Genomic DNA, 19116 nt, shown 5'->3' with positions numbered 1-19116 from the left:
TGTGAGCAAAACTATGTGAAGAACACTAAAACCAAAAATGGCAATGATTGTACATGTGATGCAATTTCATAGCAACCATGGTCTATGGTATAAGGAAATAATTACCTGTTTTTCTTTTCCTTTGTTTAATAGTGGAAACTGTTGTTGGGCTTCCATTCCCCTTTATAAGTGTGTGAACTATATATAGTTTCCTTCCTTAATATTGAGTCATGTTTCCTGCTGCAGTCTTGAACCAGAAGGCTCAGCATACATGTGTAATTGAAGGAAATATGAAGTGGAAAGAAGAGTTCAGCAAGAGCTGACTTTTTTTCAGGCAGCTAGTGTTGAAGTAACATTATCTCCATTAACTGCTTGAAAAAGTGAAAGCTGGCAGAGTTACACAAAGCGACATTGTCTGGCAGTACTTACGCAAGACTTGCTCACAAGTATGTCTGACTGTCCCTTCAGGGTTTGAGCTCTATCAGGGCTATGATTGGACTGAAGAGATGTAACTTCTCTTTTCCATTTTGAATCTGTCTTCTGTTATTCTCAATAAGTATCTATTAAACATGATAGTTATTTCTGCCTTAAAAGAAAGCAAAAAACCCACTTATAGTAGAAAATTCTGCTTTGCTATACACATGGCAGCACAATTTCTTAGTGGAGACAGTGCATCAAAGAAAAAACAGATTCTTTTTAAACACAGGAATATATGTAGAGTAGGTACAGGACAAATCCTGAAACTTTCAAAGAAGAGATCCTTCAAATATAATTGTGTGGAATGACATAATCTGCTCCCTGCTGTGTGTTCTTTCCTTTTGTATCCTTTTTTTTTTTTTCCTCATCACCATGAAGCTGGGAATTGGATCTAACAGTGCAGCTCAGACATCTCCAACCTTTTCCCAGCTCCTTACCTCAACTTAGTGTAGACTCCTCATTGCTCATCTTCCCTTTTGTTGCCGAACCCTTTGCCAGGCAATGAATGCTCGTCATGCTGCTAGCGCTCTGCTATTAGTTTCTATGTACGTGTCCTGCAGAAGTGTCTTCCCACCTCTCCTTCTCTAAATTTCTGCCCTGGGCCAGGTTGTGTCACTGAGCACAGGAGGGGGGATGCATCCTACAGCAGGAACAAGCACTGTGGGACACAGCTGAGGTTCTCTCCTTCCAAAGCAGCAAAATGATTAGGGTCTTTGGTAATCTATTGCCTGTGGTAATCTATGAACTCAGCATTTAGTCTGGCAGACACTGGTCTTGTCCTATTTTTTCCTTCCCTCCTATTAGCCCTTTTATGGAACTGCTTGTATGCAGAAAAACTTTTTTTTTTTAAATCTGTTTTTCTTCCAATAGAAAAAAGAGAGTGAATGTTTACAGTTGAAGATCTTGGTGCTACGTAATGAACTGGAGAGGCAGAAGAAGGCCCTTGGTCAAGAAGTAGCATTGTTGCATAAGGAAAAAAGTACTTTGCATGACAGAGGTGAGTGTAGAAACGTTACTGCTTCTACTGCAGATACTCATAATCTGCTGATCAGAGGAGTCTTAGCCCAGCTTATGATCATGGTGATGAAAATTAAGGTGCTGGGTTTTGGGGTTTTTTTTGTGGTTTTTTTTTTTTTTGTCTGGTTCTAATGTGCTTGTGTTTTTCTTTATCTGAAGTTTGCAGCCATATATAATTTCTTCACCATCTGTGTTATGCTGAATTCTGTACAGCAGTTTCTGGTATCCTGTCTCTAAATAACTTCTTACTATGGCACCTCTCTAAAGCAATCTTAAATCTGTGCTTAATTAAAATTCTATGAGAAAATCAGAAGAGCTGCACTGTAATACAGTAAACAGTGGCTTGATGCAGGCACATCATAATGTCATGAGGGATGTTATTGTACCTGTGATTAGGATCCCATTTTAAGTACTAGAGGACAAAAATCCCTCTTAATAGCTTATTATGTAATGAAAGGAGAAATGCTCAGTCTTCTTGGTATTTTCTTTTACTGGGAAGGTGTCTCATAGTAAAATGCTATATCGCTGTCTCTTTGGAGTTCACCAGAGACCAAGCTACACAGACATTTGATCTTGTTGCAGGATTCTTTATTTAATACTTAGTTGAGTCTAAAATAATTAGTGACTACTAAAAATAAGGTTTTTGCCATTTACTTAATTCTGACTATGTACGTATTAAGATGCCTTAACTGAATTACTCCACTACTGTGGACATGAGGGTAACAGCTGTTAAAGGAGAATGAGGTTTCGTTGGTTGTATTTGGCTGGCAAATGGTGTATAGTGCATGAAGGCAGCATAACATGGAAAATGGGCATCTAAGAGTAAATGAAGGATTATTGCCAACATTTGTGTCAGTATCTACTTTTAAAACTTCAGGTAACTGAGAAAATACTTGCTACTAATTTTTTTTCCTGATTCCTCATGTTGTTTAGAAAATGCATTTGGGACTGAATACCAGAAACTTCAAGAGCATAACGAATCCCTGCATGAATTAAGAAAGGAATGCACTGCTAAGAGGTAAAAGGACCTATGCTTTTTCTGCAATTGGAAAGGAAATACAGGCTTGAGAGTAGGTCATTTGAAGCGGGACTCCTGGCACCAAATTTTTCCTAATGTCACCCCAAAACTTCTATTAAGACGTCTCTGCTACAATTTCTAGATATCTAAGTGATAATTAACAGTGACAAGTCTGGAAGAGAAGAAAACAGATGCATGGTTGCACGTGTAGACTATGATAGGACTTTTAGGTCTGTTTTCGCGTAACATGGCTTTGTAATACTTAGTTGTCATAGTCAAAATACACCTATAATATGAGGTACAACTGAAAATGAAAAGTCAGCTTTGTCTTCTGTATTTTTTTTTATTTTTTTTTTGTGGAATTACCTAGCTTTCTTGGAGAGGGGAGGTGATACTTGGGAAGATGCAGAGGGATACGAGGGCTTGATACCTTTACTTAAAGCTTTTGAAGAAACTAATGGTTTTGGGATCTCTTTTCCTAAAGAGAACTGTTTTTGAAGACAAATGCCCAGCAGACTATTCGATGCAAGCAATTGCTATCGGAGCTATCCTATATCTACCCTATTGATCTGGTATGTTTTTAATGTTCTAAAAATCTGCTTGATGTGAAATGAACTTCCTATTTGTTACACTGTGAGCAAGTATCATGTTTTATTCGTGATGGAACTTGCTCGTCACTCATGCTGTTTTTTCCAGCTTTTTCTTGGGTTTGGTCCTGAGATTGCAAACCTCACAGGGAGAGGACTTATGCCACCATCTCTCAAGTAGTCTCTGCTATAAAAGTAGAATAGCTGTAGCTGTAATATAATGGATACTTTCCATTTTGTCTACAATTATATGAACTAACCCTGACAGTAGGCTAGCTGAACTTTAACAGAGTGCACATGAACAGATGTCAAAATATTGAGCTCCAATGCCTTTTATGTAATGAATTTATTAAGATGAAGCTCTTCCTTCTTTAAATAAGTTGCATTTATTTCTGAATTATATGAAATGTGGACTAAAACACTATGTCAAAGTCATTCTGGGTTTCTTTGAATATTTAGGTTTTTCTTCACAAAAATGCTTTGTTGTCATCACATTTTGTGCAGGTTTCTGTTTTCTGGATGTTATTGTTTCATTCTCACTTTCCATTGTTGATTTTAAACTTACAGAATGATCAAAAGGATTACTTTGTTTGTGGAGTCAAGCTTCCTAATTCTGAAGACTTTCAAGGTAGCTGGTTATTCTTAATTTAGTTGTTACAGTTGACACTGCTTCTAAACTTCATAAAATTAAGTAAACTGATAGCAATGGCTTGGGATCCAAATTTCTGACTGGAAAGGTCTAGACTAGAAGAAAACTTATTCATTATTTATTCCTACTTCCTAGCTAGTACAAAGGAAGTTACTGTTGACTCTTGGAAAAGTACCTCTGTATTCTAAGACTCAATATGGAACTGCTGGAACAGGTTACCCAGAGAGGCTGTAGAGTCCCCATCCCTGGGGATGCTCAAAACCCAGCTGGAGACAGTCCTGGGCAACTTGCTGTAGCTGACCCTGCTCTGAGCAGGGGGCTAGGACTATGCAATATCCAGAGGTGCCTTCCAAACTTAGACACAAATATTTTCCAGAATCACTGACCTAAAATTCTATTGTGGCTACTTTCAGTCCATAAATCTTGATGGGGAATGTGCATGAATCCCCATTCAGTTTGCTGTAGTTGCTGGTGAACTTACCAAATAACTATCTTGCATAAGTAAGACTTTCAAGCTGCCTGACAGTATGGAGTATTTTACAAGTCAGCTTCTACTTTAACTGTCTGCAGTCATCCTATTGCAGAAGCAAATATATAATATGACTGTCTGTATAACAGTTGTACAGGTAACTGCACGCATTCATCTACAAATGTTTGACATGAATTGAAACTTCACTAAAATCCCCTTGAGAATTTCTTGCTCCCAGTAACTTGCTCACTCTGCAAGTCATATGGTTTATTGGGCAAAAACCTCAATCAGTTGTCTAACTCTTCAAAGCCATCCCACAGGAATTAACTTGTGTTAACAGCATGTATATTGGATGCTAGAATAATGAAGGATATTCTTTAAAAGAAATTGATTTGTCAATATGACAAAAATCTGTCTATTGCTTTGCTTTCCTGATTGCACTAAATGTGGTCATGAACTCATTTTAGTAGTTCTTGAGAAATCAGTGGCATGCACCTTTTGGCCCATTTTCAGTTTACGGGTATTAATTCCTTACAAAAGAATTATTAATTCTTTATCAAAGTGTCTAGAAATATTGTATTATGAGGAAGAAGTACTAAGCATTCAACTTAGTGAAATATGCAGTTAAATTTGAAACCAGCTGTCTGACTTGTATCTTTTTTTCCGACTCTTGGTAGATAATATTTAAAAAAAAAAAAATCAGACATCTGAAGTATCAAAAAATTTATTCCCTAAAAAGCCTGTTTTGCTGCAAATGTTGAACACTTTTTACAAAATCTTTTTGAAAGGGGTGTAACTTTTAAATCCATGTACCGTGTTGTGCTCTAATAGAGCTCAGTATGATTTCATAGTTGTCGTTGAACATCATTATAAGCTTTCTTCGAAGGTCCTCTGTTTAGTTGATTTCATGGGACTCCCTTGTGCCTCAGAAGGGCTGACTCTGTCATGTTGTTTGTATTGGTGTGTTCACTTACAAAGAAGAAAAATAGAGAAAACGGAAAGGAAAAGGGCTTACGTGGCTAAAGGATGTAATTTGAATCGCAAGACCTGTGTGTATTCCCGGCAGGTGAAGCTTTAAGGTTGAAACCTTAAATGTCAAATTGAAAATTATACTTTAAAACAATGGGTTAATCTTAAGTTCTTCTAGTTATTGGCAGAGAACAGAGTTCATACCCTGGGGTCGATGTCTCTCCAACTGATCTCAGTAATGAATAAAGTTATGGAGGAATGCAGCTTTTCCCTGACCCCAGTCATACATGTCAGCTACATCTAGAGAAATGCAGAAAGTTTAAGACTTGAATTTTGTCTTGGGATTTTTGTTTCACTTTTCCCATCTCTTCTTTACCCTCCCACACCCAGCCAAACGTTGACAAGAGTAACTTTTAGCTTTGAAAGTGTAAAATTGGATGGAGAACAAGCCATCACCCATTTTACATTGCCCTTTAATGAAAGAGGCAAATATAGTGCACCGCAAACAATTGTAAAGCAGTCTAAATTTATTGCAGACTTGCACCTGTTCTTAAGTTATAACTTCTGATAGCTTCATTAATTATATCATTCTCTAAGCAATAAGGATGAACTTGTGCTGAGCCTGCAGTGAGATCCAGTTGATTAAATAATGGATTTTTTTTTTTTTTTTTTTTTTTTTTTTTTTTTTTTTTGTTGCTGTTGACAGCAAAAGATGATGGAAGCATTGCTGTTGCCCTGGGCTACACTGCTCACTTGGTTTCAATGATATCCTACTTCTTGCAAGTGCCACTCAGGTATCCTATAATTCACAAGGGCTCCCGGTCCACAATCAAAGATAATATCAATGACAAACTGACGGAGAAAGAGCGAGAGTAAGTATGTCGTAAATATGCTTATGTACTTTCTTCGAAGCAACAAATCAACAACAACAACAAAAAAACCTTGAACGGTTTTGGGTAGTCTGAAGTGACACAGAGTTTGAAGTGATTTGTTACTGCTTTCAGTAGCTGGGGGACAGTTGTTTGAGTTTATCGTGTTGGAATTCTGTGATCTACTAGACTCGTTCAGCTTTGTCATTCCAGGCACACATATACTATTGATTTGGCTTCTAATAATGCTAGAAGAACTTAAATAGTGTGTCTTATAGGTACATTTTGGCTGCTGATTGGAGAACTTGCCTTTCATGTTTTGCCACTGGTTGTGGGAAAAAGCTGCAGATAACAAATGTAGCTTCACTGAGGAGTTACTGCCAGTACTGGAGTAGTGGTTGATAAACATGAGAAAATAAATAGCTTGCTTTAATGCAGAGGATTTTAATCAATTGAAAAAGAGCACTGTAAACTGTTACCTACTATAAATCAATATTCAGTGAAGAGTTTTTCATTTGTTCTGTAATCGTCGTCTTTCAACACATAGCTACGCTATTGTTATTGTTGTGCTACTAGGAAACTATCTTGCTGCCCTTAAATTTACTCCCTGAATGCCTTCTCCTGCATTTGGCACTTTGCCTATTTTCCCACTGTCTTTGCACCTGTGTGCTCTAATATGAAAATAGTGGCAATTATTGGTTAAGCTGCACTTTGTAGCCTGCAACCGCAGAACTCAAAAGGAATGCAATACTGACCAGCTGTGGGAGGCCAGCTGCTCGGCTCTGATCCTGTGCATGTATGGATGGCTGCAGAGTCAGGCTTGCAGCACCAGTAACTTTGTTTTTCCATATGCGAGGTTTGAAAAGGGAGCAAAGGAAATGACTGAGGGGACATGAATTTGTGGAAAGTAGTTGTCTCTATTGACATGAACGCTGTAAAAAAACCTCTTCTCTTTGGAAGCATGCAACCAAAGTCTTATAATATTTTAACACTAATTCCTAATAGTCCAAATCAAGATGGAAGGGTCTTACTGTGCATAGTTGACAGGACTGGGATGCTTGGAAGTGTCTGATTTCTCTTTGAAACTCAGTGACTTTTGCCAGGACAGCAGACGTAACTTGCCTTAAGAGTTAAACTCACTGAGGTCTTCCTGTTTCGACACAATAAAATATGACTGTATAATTATGTCTTGCAAATTAGTTTTGATACCATAATAACTTGTCCAAACGCTTCCTGGGTAACTTAATAGAACATTAATCTGTTTTGCTTCAGTTTAGTTCTCTAAGCATATGATCATAGTCCTTCCTGTACATCACTTTCAGAAGGGTAGCAAACTAGAACGTTTATATCTGGAAAATAAATTTCTGAGGAGTAGAGCTGCCTGTGTGTGGGTGTATAAAGATTAAAACAATTTCCTGTTGTCTGAGACAGATTGGAAGGTTTAGTTCTTCAGGCTATAGCCTTCCAAATCCTCATGACTTAATACTTTATTTCACAATAGATTTCTGAAAAGGAGAAAGTTTAGCTAAGTATATGAATCCCTGTTGGGCCATTTACCTGTGTTCTGCAAGATTTTTTCAGGATTAGCTCCTGCCTGGGATCTTCTCTTCCCAGCTATTGGAGAGTCAATCCTACCAACTCTCAAAGGATTTTGGTTGCTATAGAAAACCTCAAATGTCTTAACTTGCAGTTTTCTTTCTGAACTAATAGCTCATGTTTCTCACCTACTCCTAACTGAATTGAACATAGCAATTAACAGGCGTTATTAAATTTCTTTATTTCAGTCACCTGTCCTTTAGCAGCTTTTCAAACTCCAACATAAACTGTTGAGTAATTACAGTGAGGTTTTCTCTATACTTAATCTTTACTATAACACATAGCATCATGATTATTGACTAGGTTAAACATTTTACTTGGCTTTGTATTTTTATTTTTTTTTGGACTGCAGGGTTGCCCTGAGATTTATATTAAGAGCTTCTAAAAATCGTACGTTGGGGGAATAGCTGATGTTTTCACTCGAGAGCAATTTCATAAGTACATGTGTTTGGTTTTAATGTTATACTGTATAAATGTGTTACTTCACTTTCAAGTTTCTTTACCAGCTTTTTAAAGCCCTTATAATAAGCTGGTTAAATATTTTGAGAGCTTTGAGAATGTAAGTTATGTTTGGGAAACACTCTGTCTGCTTCAGATTTGTTTACTTGGATGATCCAGTTCACTTAAATCTCAAGGTTCTTGTAGAAGTATTCAATTTTGTCTGCTGCAATTACTGTTACATTGGAACGTAAGAGTGTACAAAAGAAGTAGGAGACTGTGGTGAGAACTTAGCACTTGTCTGGCCCCATTACTGAAGGTAGAATGAGGTATAGAATACCTGCTGGTAGCATACAATATATGGTCAGCTTTGTAATTGTAGAGATACTAGTGTTTATAATATATTCCCTAACTGTTCCCTCCTTGTATTCCATGAAATAATTTTGGTACTACTAAAAGGCTGTAAGTTTTCTCCTATAAATCTACTTTTATGACTTTCTGAACCACCAAGGTAAGACAAGAATACGATTGTCACTAAATATCTCATTAATGCAGTTTTTCAGTGGTCCCTTTCAACATTGCCAGAGTGTACCGAATATGTAGGAAGAAAGAGTACCATTCCTCAAAAGTTCTGTAGTCTGAAAGATTTCAAAGCAAATAATGGATATATAACTCCCAAACTTAAGCTACTTAGGACAGCAGCATGTTCCTCTCTCCAGTGACAAACAAACATGTTTCCTGAATAAACCACCTAAATTCTTTGGCACTGTTCTTGCAGAACTGAAACCTAGCACTTCATTGCACTCTCATAAACATAGTAAGAATGCTGAGATTAAACTATGATACGTTCTGACACTGTCTGTCAAGCACTGCATTTAATGCTTCTGTTAGTCTGCTCCCAGATTTTTAAATAAAGAATAACTTCCAGTTTAGAGCAAAATAAGGATTGTTATGTCTGGATTGAGACATACTTTGTGAAATTGCCTGTGTTGGTGTTGCTGCAATTGTTGTAGTATTTTCTTATATAGTCTTCAGTTCTCTTCTTCCAGTTCTGATACAAGCTAAACATCTCGCAAAGTAAACGCCTGCATTTTGCTGGCTGGAAGCTACTGAATCTTTTGAAACCATATCAGTCTCCTTGTTAGTATTAAAGAGAGTACAGTAAAGCACACTTATGCCATCTGTTTGGGAGTCTTTTGGCATCTCTGTTGACTCAAAGCTATGCTTGGTTGCTACTTTTTATAACTGAGACTTCACATGACACTTCTACAACCTGCCTGCTGAATATTTAAGAGTAGAATACTTGTTTAATCAAATCACGTTAGACAGCTTAGAAATATGTATACTCCCCTAAGAAAAATAATGTTCTTTGGAGTTTAATCACCTTTCTGGTGCCCTATGTGTGTTTGGACAAGTGAAATGCACATTTGGAGAAATTTATTTCTGTTGTATTTTTGCATTCTCATTCATACTGTGTCTTTTAAAAGATTTTCAAGAACTCTTACTTCCCTGCTAGTTAATTTGGAAATGAGAATGGTTTCAAGAAATAGCTTTGCTAACATTGTTTCTCTGTAGTAAGAGAAATCAAATAGTACATGCAGTCTGTTCTGGCTTATGCTACACCTTCTTCCCACCAAAATGTGTTAAGGGAGGATTAGAAAACTAGTTGTAGTAAGAAAGTAACCACCTCAAAGTCATATTTCAGATTAGGGAAAAAAAAATGAAGGGGTAGAGTGCACGATCTAAAAAGACTTTGTATTTAAAAGGCAAAAAGAGCATCATCATTTTCAAGCATAGCTAGCTACTGGAGCACATACAGGCATTTCAGAGGTGTCTGATCTTGAAGAAGTGCTATTTTTTTTCTTGTGTTGTATGTTTAAATATTGAACTTATTGCCACTTAAAGTTATAAAGGTCAAAATATATATAAGTTTAAAAATAAAATAAAAAACCCCAAACAAGCCCTAGACAGTCATGGAAGAAGCCTGATCTAATCTGGTGTATTTTTTGCAGGAATATTTGGCATTAACTGATCTGAGATAACACTAAACTACTGTAAAGGTTTCCTTAGCATTTTATAGTTTATAGGAAGATTTAAGGTATTTTCTTCCACTCTGCTTGACAGATGCCAACAGGCCAAAGAATACACAAACAGCTGTGATGCGGTCTTGGTCATCTGCATTCAGAGGCATCTGACATCTTTGCAGTTATGTTTTATGACTTTTATGTACCTCAGGAACCAAACAGTTGTATGGAATGGCCTAAGGAGGAGTGAAATTGAGCATACTGCCATGGCTTTCTAAATTATGCTACTTGTCCTGTCTGAACACCTTCTGTTGTCACTAAACATAGGAAATGACTGTCTATTGCACTACTGTGTCCTCATAGAAAACGGGATCAAAATTGTATGCTGTGTTTGCAGCTAAAAGCGATAGGTCTGATCCTGAAATAATTTCCTGGAAACTATTTCTGTGATGTGGAGTTATACCTCAAAATTGGCATTTTCTGGAGCTCAGCTTCATCGTTATTGAGAACTTCAAGCATGCCAGAAGATTGTACTTATTAGTCAGTTTTTGTCTTGATGTTTGATTTAGGTAGGGGTTCTAGAAGTAGCTGTTTTGAGCCAGGGTTGTGAAGATCTGCTGGCATCAGACTTGATCTGGAAACAAAGTCTGGGTGCATCCAACCTCTTATATCACAGCAGCACTGCAGTGCTCAAAACTAGCCGTAATTCTCTGGGTGCTGAAAACTTAAAGGCCAGTTTCATTTCATTGCTGTAGCCCATGTGGGAAGTACAAAGGTATGAATAATAAAGAACTGGGATGAGGCAGTCTTGTAGCAACTGAAGAGCGCATCAAGCATGAAATGCAGCTGCCCTTGTTGGATCTTCAGAATACTTCTGGATTCCTTAAGGATGTAGTGCCACGAGTGGGTTTATCCTCATGCAGCTTCTCTACAGCTAAAGCTGACATGCAAGTGCAGGCCCAAAGGGCTGCAGCACTGTGTGTGGTGAATGTTAACGTATCTGCATGGCTTGTTGATTGAGTCTTGAATTCACACCAGCAGGTTGGTTTACCCCAGTTTGGGATGCTTTTAATTAGTTTAGGGAGCCAAATTTCAGAGAAGTGGAAAAGTTAAGAGTAAGTCAGGCCAGATGTACTTTTAATCCACACATGTTCAAGCAGTTAATTTGATATGTTGGTGTTGTATTTTTAGACATACTTGTTTGCACTGATAAAGAAAACTTCCATTATATTGTGCGTGGTTCGCATGGTGTTGTCATGCCATATGAGTTACTAACAGCATAAGTTCTGATGTAAAAAGTTTCATTTCTCAGGCCTGCGAGTAGAGCAAAGGTTGTATCAAAGCCAGTTCTGCTACAAGACTGCTTCCAGATTACCTTTCTCAGTGTGTTGTCTTTCATTTCTTTTACGTGTGACAAGCTGGATTTGCAAAGAAGTAGATAAGTGTTGCTGAACAGGCATGTGGATAATTTTGGAGCATTTGGAAACTGCTTGTTGAATGAGCATAGTCTAGAAGTGGTCCTCGCTACTGTGGCCTTGCTCCTGTTTTGAAGAATGGGAAAATCAGAGTTTCAGCTCTAATAGACTTAGTGTAACTGAAGGTGGTTATTGCTTTGTGCTTGGTAACATATAAGGTACTTGCAATAAAGCAATCTGAAAAATCATGACACAAGCAAGTAAAGAATGACTTTTCACTGACATTAACATCTCCCAACTCAATCGAGAAGTCTTTAATCATATTTGGTACTTCGGCTGAGATAATAAAATGGCAGCTTTGGGAAGAAATCTTGGCAAACTTAAATCAGATGGAGGGAGATGGTTTGTTGAGAAATCTAATATCTGTCAAAGTAAAGTTGATTCTTTGTGGTAGATTGAGTGTGTGTTAAGTGTTCAACTGTATTGCTCAAAGAATGCTTTTTGCCGTGAACTTATCCTGAACTGTATTTTTACGTTCCACATTCTTGAGGATATTTAGCTAGAATCCTGGCTTATTTTATTCTTGATCACCAAAATAATGCTTTTGCCTTCTTGGGTCAGCAAATATTACTGTGTGTAGATTAAGAATTAGATCAGGTGTTCTTTAATAAATTTAGATACTGTTAACACTGTTTCTGGGAACTAGAAGCTTTTACATGCTCCTGGCCAGTCTGAGAAAGCAGATTTTGTTTACTGCAGTAGATGAGACCACTGACTCCAGACATCTACAGCTGAGAAATGTTTCTGTGAAGACATGCTAGTCTTAATTTACTCCCATTGGAACACTATACTCCTGATGAGATTATTTTTCAAAACATTACTTCATTTTTCAATAAGCGGGGACTTGACCTGTATAAAGTGTCCTCTAGTTAAAAATGATCCTTCAGTGGCAGGGAGATTTAAAGTTCTGATAGCGAGTTTGTCTGCTCTGTCCTTTCAGATAGTCCTTGCGTTGTGATATCCATCATGGCTTGTGTGTAGCAAGCCCTTGCATTCAAGCTGAAATGTATCACAGAAATGCACAATATACAAAAAGCTATCAGTGTTGCTTGTTCCGTGGATTGCTAGCTGTGTTTTTGAGGTGTTTGAAAGCATTATTTGCTGAAGTAGTGTAATGATACCCTCTTGTATAAATTTGTGACTGTCTTATCGAGAACTGCCTGACTTTCATAATCTGGGTCTTTCCTTTCTTTTCCTGTATACAGCCTGTACATATTGAAGCTATTGTACATTCTCCAAGAGCAAGGTCACAGCAGTTACACTTCTTAATAGAAAGATGGCAGTTCTTCTGCTTTCGATTATCTTCTTGTTGAGCTATTCAGATAGGCATTTTGAAAATACATTTCATAAAGTTAAACTGCCAATGTTATGTTTTCCCAGTAAACTAATTATCTTTGTATCGTGTAAAGCTTGAATGAGGATATGCTTTTTTCCCTTGGCAGTCTGTATTTTTGTCATCAAGTTTGTTTTACAAGTGTAGCTTTTTCTCTCAAGTAGAAACTAAACCCCATATAGTAATCAAATCTGAATACACTTGTGATTCATATTCATGTCTTAATCTCATCTCTAACAAAGCAAAGTGCACACTTGTAATCCTTTTTTTTCTGCCTTTTCGTTTGATGTCAGCGTTGCTCACCAGGTGGGGATCTTAACTTTTTTGCTTAAAACTTTTACAATCATGCTGATAGTTAGCAGGCTAGTTAGCTGTTCCTGGTAGGCTAGTAGTCACCCTAAGGTCAGTTTGTGGCCTCCACCATCAACTGGTAGCTTGATCTAAAAAGGATCTGAAGTGCTCTGTGTTGTATTTCTATAATTGAGAAGTCTGGTGGTGACGGCAGTTTCACAGTGTTGTGTTTTAGTTGTGTTCCTTCCAACAAGCACTCAGTTGCTTGGGTCTGCTACTTAAGATCTGTGCCGGTCTCTGGTCTGAAGCTGATGTAACCATGGAGCAGCTTATCTGAGAAGGAAACAGGTTTTGAAGCTGTGCAACCAAAGCTTCTTGTGCCTTGGTCTTCTGGTGGAGTGCTAAGAGGTTGGAAGTGCTGGGTATTTTGGTGGCTGTGGCTCTTCAGCAGCCTACTTTTCCTAATACTTGACCCGAAGTGTCCTGGGGAATAGAGATTTCAGGTGAGCTGGCTGAACAGTGCTAGTCCTTCTCACTTAAAAGGCTTTCAAGGTTTGCTTTCTTCTGGTTCAGAAAAGTCCCAGCACTTTTCAATAACACAAGCTTTCTTCTCTGGATACAACATTCCTTTACAACGAGCAAACAGGATGTGGTGAGGCTGGAGGGAAAGCACCAGCTCCTTCCTCCTTTGCCTGCCACTCTTGCAGACCCCCAAAAGGGGGTGAGGTTGAAATAACTCAAACTTCAGTAAATATTTAAACCTTGTTCTTGTACACTCCTCATAGTTCAGTCATATCAAGCAAGAACTTGTGACTTTTTCAGCTCACTGTTGTATCTGGATTGGGCTATTTAGTTCTATCGTTGTATAGGGTGTCCTATCCATGGGCTTAAGCTTGAAATTAATCATTTTCTAAATGGCCATATTTTTTGGTAGTCTTGTGTGAGGCACAGTTGTTCCCTAGATCTGATGGATGACTCTGCTATCACACCAGTAACTGTTACAGTCACAGAAATTACATCGGTTCTTTATCTGTATAATAGTGAATAATTGGGTTTCAGCTGCATTCTGCCAAGTCTGGTCTACAGGAATCTCCCTGCAGTCATTCTGCTTACTGTCCTTGAAAATAAGAAGTGAAGGAAAAAGCCATGTCAAGTTTGTTCTCCAGTGGCTGCAGTTGGGCAGGAAGTATCAAAGGTACTGCAAATATGGTGATGTGAAAATGCAGTGGTATCGGCTTCGTTTAGTTGGTGGACTAATTTTCTGATCTTCAGTTATAATTATTTGTTCTTGAAACATAAATGTCCTTGCTGTTAATTTAGCTTGCAAAGCTACAAATATTACCAGTCCTTGAACTTTTTCGTCACTTTGAAAATTAAGGTTATCTAACACAGTTCCAAACTAGATTTGGAATTTTACTTACATTTGCCAAATGGGATGTAATATGCTATTTCAATTGTGCCACACTTCAGCCTGTGGAAACAGTTAGATGTGATGTGTAAAAATCATTATTTTACTGACTTCTTCCCTAAAGAGCTTTCTGAAGTAGAGATTAAACTTTGAGACTTTAATATAATTTGGGATATGGCAGAAGTCTGAACAGAAGAGAGAATAAAAGATCTAAAACATATGGTGTAATACCAAAGTAGAAGCAGGTGAAAGCAGTTAAAAATGAAGCAATTTCTTAAGCTTTAAAAATAGTTTGTATTAAAGACAGGCGGTTATAGACAATAAAAATTGGCCACCAATATATTGGTACATATGTGATTTTTCTGGATACGGAGGAGTTCATAAATCACAGAACACAACAGTAAATGTATTTGGACTTGAATTCATAAGAGATACTTGAGGTCTGAAATAAATGTATGGAATAAGGATTCTTTCAGCTTTTCTTAACAGTTACCATCTGACTGAACCAAGAATCTTGGGGTGATTTACTGCATGTTCATCAAACACTGAAGTTACTATGTAAAGCAGCTAAAGATTAGCTGAGGATATAAAATTAAATGAGATCTTGATGGCTGATAAGTACTTGCCTAAGATCAGCTGAAAAAGGTGGAAGAAGAGTTCTTAGTGGTTAGGATAGAATATTTAGCACAATTTATTTATGAGCTGTAAGAAGGGTGGTCTAATGCTTAAAACATTGAAATTAGGCTAATCACATTTTTAGCTTTGAAACATACCTCTTGTTTTCCAGAATCAGTATCTGTGGGCAATATAAGCAATCTTTAAAAGACCTTTTTTCTGTAGTCAGTTTTCTGGTTTTTAAATACATCAGTATTAGTGAGCAGTTTTGGTTGGAGACACTGTAGTAGCAAGCTTCCTGCCCATGCTGTCTTACCAAAACCAACGGTTTAGTCCCTATATTAAAAAAAATCAGTAAGAGATGGGTCAAACCCCTTTCTTTTATTAAGTAGTAACTAATACTTTTTATAAGGAAAAAAACCCCACCAAACATGACTGATCCAAACTGTAGGCATCTCACCTTAAACTGCAAATATGAAAAAGAAACATCCTTGCAAGAGGCTTTTCATCTACCCGTGAAATTTCTCAGACTTGCTGTCATCAGCGCATAAGCATAATCTCCTTTGTTATGCCTTGAGTCGTAGAAAATAAGACTGAAATCAACACTGGAAAGTAATTGAGACAATCTTCTTACCCCAAGGAAGGATGAAGTTTATCTAGAGGGAAGTGTTACCATAGCTGAGAATACAGGGCAGTTTGAACTTGCCTTAGAGACGGTACATTAGACTTCTTTGTGCCTGTAGCTTTATGATTATAAGATGGTCTGCTTGTATCTGGATGAACAGGTAGTTTCAGCAACATAGAGTGATGGCTGGTGGTCTCATGGGGCATGCTGCGAAGCTCTTGGACGAGATTGCTGCAGAGATGTCGTAGAGTCACAGTCCACTTCCAGCAGAAATGTCTTCAGGCCTGTAGACAGGTTCAGCTGGCAAAGGCGTTCATTGAAACTCCTATTTGCTCATCCTGTACTGCCCCCAGACCACAAATGTGTTTAGACACATTCAAGAATACATCTTGAACTGAAAAATGAAATTTGCCTTGGTTTAATACTGATATTTCTGTTTAGCTGTTTGCATCTTAATGACTCAGCTGGAGTGGAAACAATGGCTACCAACCACCATTAGTTTTGTATATTGACTGGAAATGTGTATCTTGAGTTTCTTTTCTTTTCTAGAAAGACTTTTAAACCAGAGTTGACAATTTAGTACCCTGTCCACAGTCTTTGTACCCTTAAAAATGTGATTTACTGCAGTAAGATTATACTTTGCTTTTCAGTTTCTTAGAGGTATGTGTGTTTGTTATGTCTAAGATGTGTTCTACTTGACTAAATACCACGTTAGGAAAAAAAAGCTCGTTAAAGACTAACTCCAGAGTAACAGCTCCTTAACAGTCCTGTTGATGATGTAGTTGGATGCCTGTAAGGTTGATACTCATCAGAATGGTATTTCTTATGCAAATGTTCAAACTGACTATTTTAAAAGTTAGCATTCATAAAGTGTTGTGAGATCCCTGAAGAACTCAAAATTTAATTCCGTTGTTGATGGTAGGGTGCTGGTTCTGTAGTTTCAAGTTGGACAATAGGTAGACTTTCAACCCTGTTTTTTATTTAAAAGGCTGACTTGAGGTTACTTTTCCCCATCAGAGTAACTGTGAACAAAGCACATAACCTTTGCCTCGCTTTTTTACTTTAAACCCTCCCCAAGGAGTTGTGAAATGAGGCTTAGTACCCTAGAAACTTTCACATGGAGTCTACAGCATAAAATCACACTGATGTTGACACTTCATTTAGCCACTCCTTTTAGCTGGGGTTTCTTGCTTTTCCACCCCTGTTTACCTGGGCAGTTTACAAGGAAATTAGAGATTCTTCCTTTTAGGCTTGCACTAATCTGTATTCTGATACTTGAGTGCACGCTTTGATTTGTCGGTCTCATTTGAGTTTCTTACGTAGATATATTTGGTTATGTAGATCAGCAGTACTCTAAGCCTTGACCTGCTCATGCTTGTTTGCTTACTCATTGCCTATCACTAAAACCTCCTTATGTGCAAATAGACTGAAAATCAGTTGCCTTATGTACTTCAAAAACCCGTTCTTTGTTCTTAGAACTGCTCATGGTTGGTGGCACCCAGTTGTGTTAAACACAGGATTTCAGTGCTAAGAATAGTATCCTATTTGAATATTAGGTGTCTTCAATGGAAGAGGAGAGTTTCTTGACTTAGCTGTTAGTAATGTGCTCCCTTCCAACTTCCATGCCAGTTTTTCTTGGATGAGGTTTAAGCTGAAGAGTTCTTTATCCAGCAGCTGACGTCTGCTTAGGAAGTGTGGCAGTAATTAATAGGGGATAGGTTGAAATAAAGCGGTTGATGTTGACTTGTTGGAATTAAGATTGCAGGTGGAGAGGAGGTGCTTATTCTTGGGAACCCTCCAAGCAGGAGAGATGGGAGAGAGGTACAGTGGGAGCAGATGAGTTGCCATCTCTATTCTAAGCTCTGCTAAAATGAAATTATTCAGAGATGGTTAGAAGTGCCTTGTAACTGGTTCTATGATTATTTTTAATTTTTTAACTTTTTTTTACTGTTGTCCATGAGAAATGGCAATCAAAACCTCTTCTTCTGAGACTGGGAAAACTTGGGTCTTGAACATATTAGTGTTAGTATAAGTCTCATGTGTGCTTTGAGGCTGTAAGCATGATATTGTTCTGGTTCACTACAGAAGAAACTATTCTGTCATTGTGGTATCACAAGTAGAAGAATTAACTTTTGTCCAAAGTAACATGCCATGAAAGGGGAGGTGAGCTATGTGTCTAAAGATGTCATGCATGTGTATGTTTTGCAGTTTATTATGGATTTGTCTCTGTTCCTGCAGCGTGGTACAGCTGGGTAACACTGGTCAACTGACTTGTATCCCAGTGAGTCCTATAAAAGAGAACACATGACTCAAAGAAATTAATAAAAACTTTGCATTTGTCACAGTCCTTCAGGATTGAATAAGCAAAACATAAAACTTCCAAAACAAACATAAGCTTTTAAGATTGAGAATCCTCTTTATGTTATCTTAGATCTTAAAGGCACATATTGACCATCTGGTTAAAATCAGTCTGGTGTGCAGTTTGGATCACTCTCACACAGTGTTCTCCACCTTCTGAATTCAAAGTGGGACTTGTTTAATTTCAGCATCTTTGGCACAATTGTCATAGATCCTACAGCTGCCTTTCCACGTGCCTGCTAGCTTGTTCCTCCCTTTATCACTACTCTTCCTTGTGCTTTTCACCAGCACAGGCTCTTATCATTGCTGATGTATCAGATGTCTGCAGGGAAGCAAGAATAGCCTTGAGTACGGTGGAAACATGAGGTGCAGAAACAACTCCAAATGGGGTTAACCTGTTATAAGTTACTAAATGCTGTGTTTTTTTCTTGCATCAAGTTAATGTTCTCTGAACTAAGATCTTCTTTATGAGTCACTGTTAAAGTTATTACTGCTGTATGCCAGCTGAGCAGTGCGCTCTATATACAGAAATAGAATATCTACTGTAAACTCAGGGTGTATTAGGGCTGTGTTTTAAGACGTCTACACACTATTAAAAAGTAATATTCCATAGTCACAAGATAAATATCAAGATATTTTTACAAGGGCACACTTTGAACCTCACTGAGCAGAAGCTGTTTTGTTCATAATTACTGCCTGCTAGCATGGTAGGTGTATGGTTTCCTCACAGTGTGTAAGTGTACTGATCTGAGGAGGACGAGAGCTCACCTTCTGAATGTACTCAGAACAAGTTTCCTACTACTTGGTAACTTCTCTCAGATGATGTCTTCTGGTGATTACACAACAGACACCTGTAGCTTGATTTTTTTCTTCTTTCCACTAAACATATCACACTTACTCCTTTGAATTTGTCATCCTA

General features: G+C 37.8%; 1 protein-coding gene across 5 annotated transcripts in view; it reads left to right on the top strand.

Moving 5' to 3' along the window:
• The window catches only part of UVRAG (UV radiation resistance associated), a 97652-nt gene that overhangs the window by 43471 nt on the left and 35065 nt on the right, over positions 1-19116 (top strand). For all 5 annotated transcript variants that reach the window (XM_030042685.2, XM_030042684.2, XM_030042686.1 and 2 more), the window contains 5 exons: positions 1327-1453; positions 2407-2491; positions 2976-3063; positions 3646-3706; positions 5872-6037. In XM_030042685.2, the coding sequence (XP_029898545.1) occupies positions 1327-1453; positions 2407-2491; positions 2976-3063; positions 3646-3706; positions 5872-6037 (527 nt within the window). The remainder of the gene's footprint in view (positions 1-1326; positions 1454-2406; positions 2492-2975; positions 3064-3645; positions 3707-5871; positions 6038-19116) is intronic.

The sequence above is a fragment of the Aquila chrysaetos genome, chromosome 19, assembly GCF_900496995.4.
Source record: "Aquila chrysaetos chrysaetos chromosome 19, bAquChr1.4, whole genome shotgun sequence".
Taxonomy (NCBI): domain Eukaryota; kingdom Metazoa; phylum Chordata; class Aves; order Accipitriformes; family Accipitridae; genus Aquila; species Aquila chrysaetos.
Note: the sequence above shows the minus strand (reverse complement) of the source record. Positions and strands in the feature narration are given on the sequence as shown.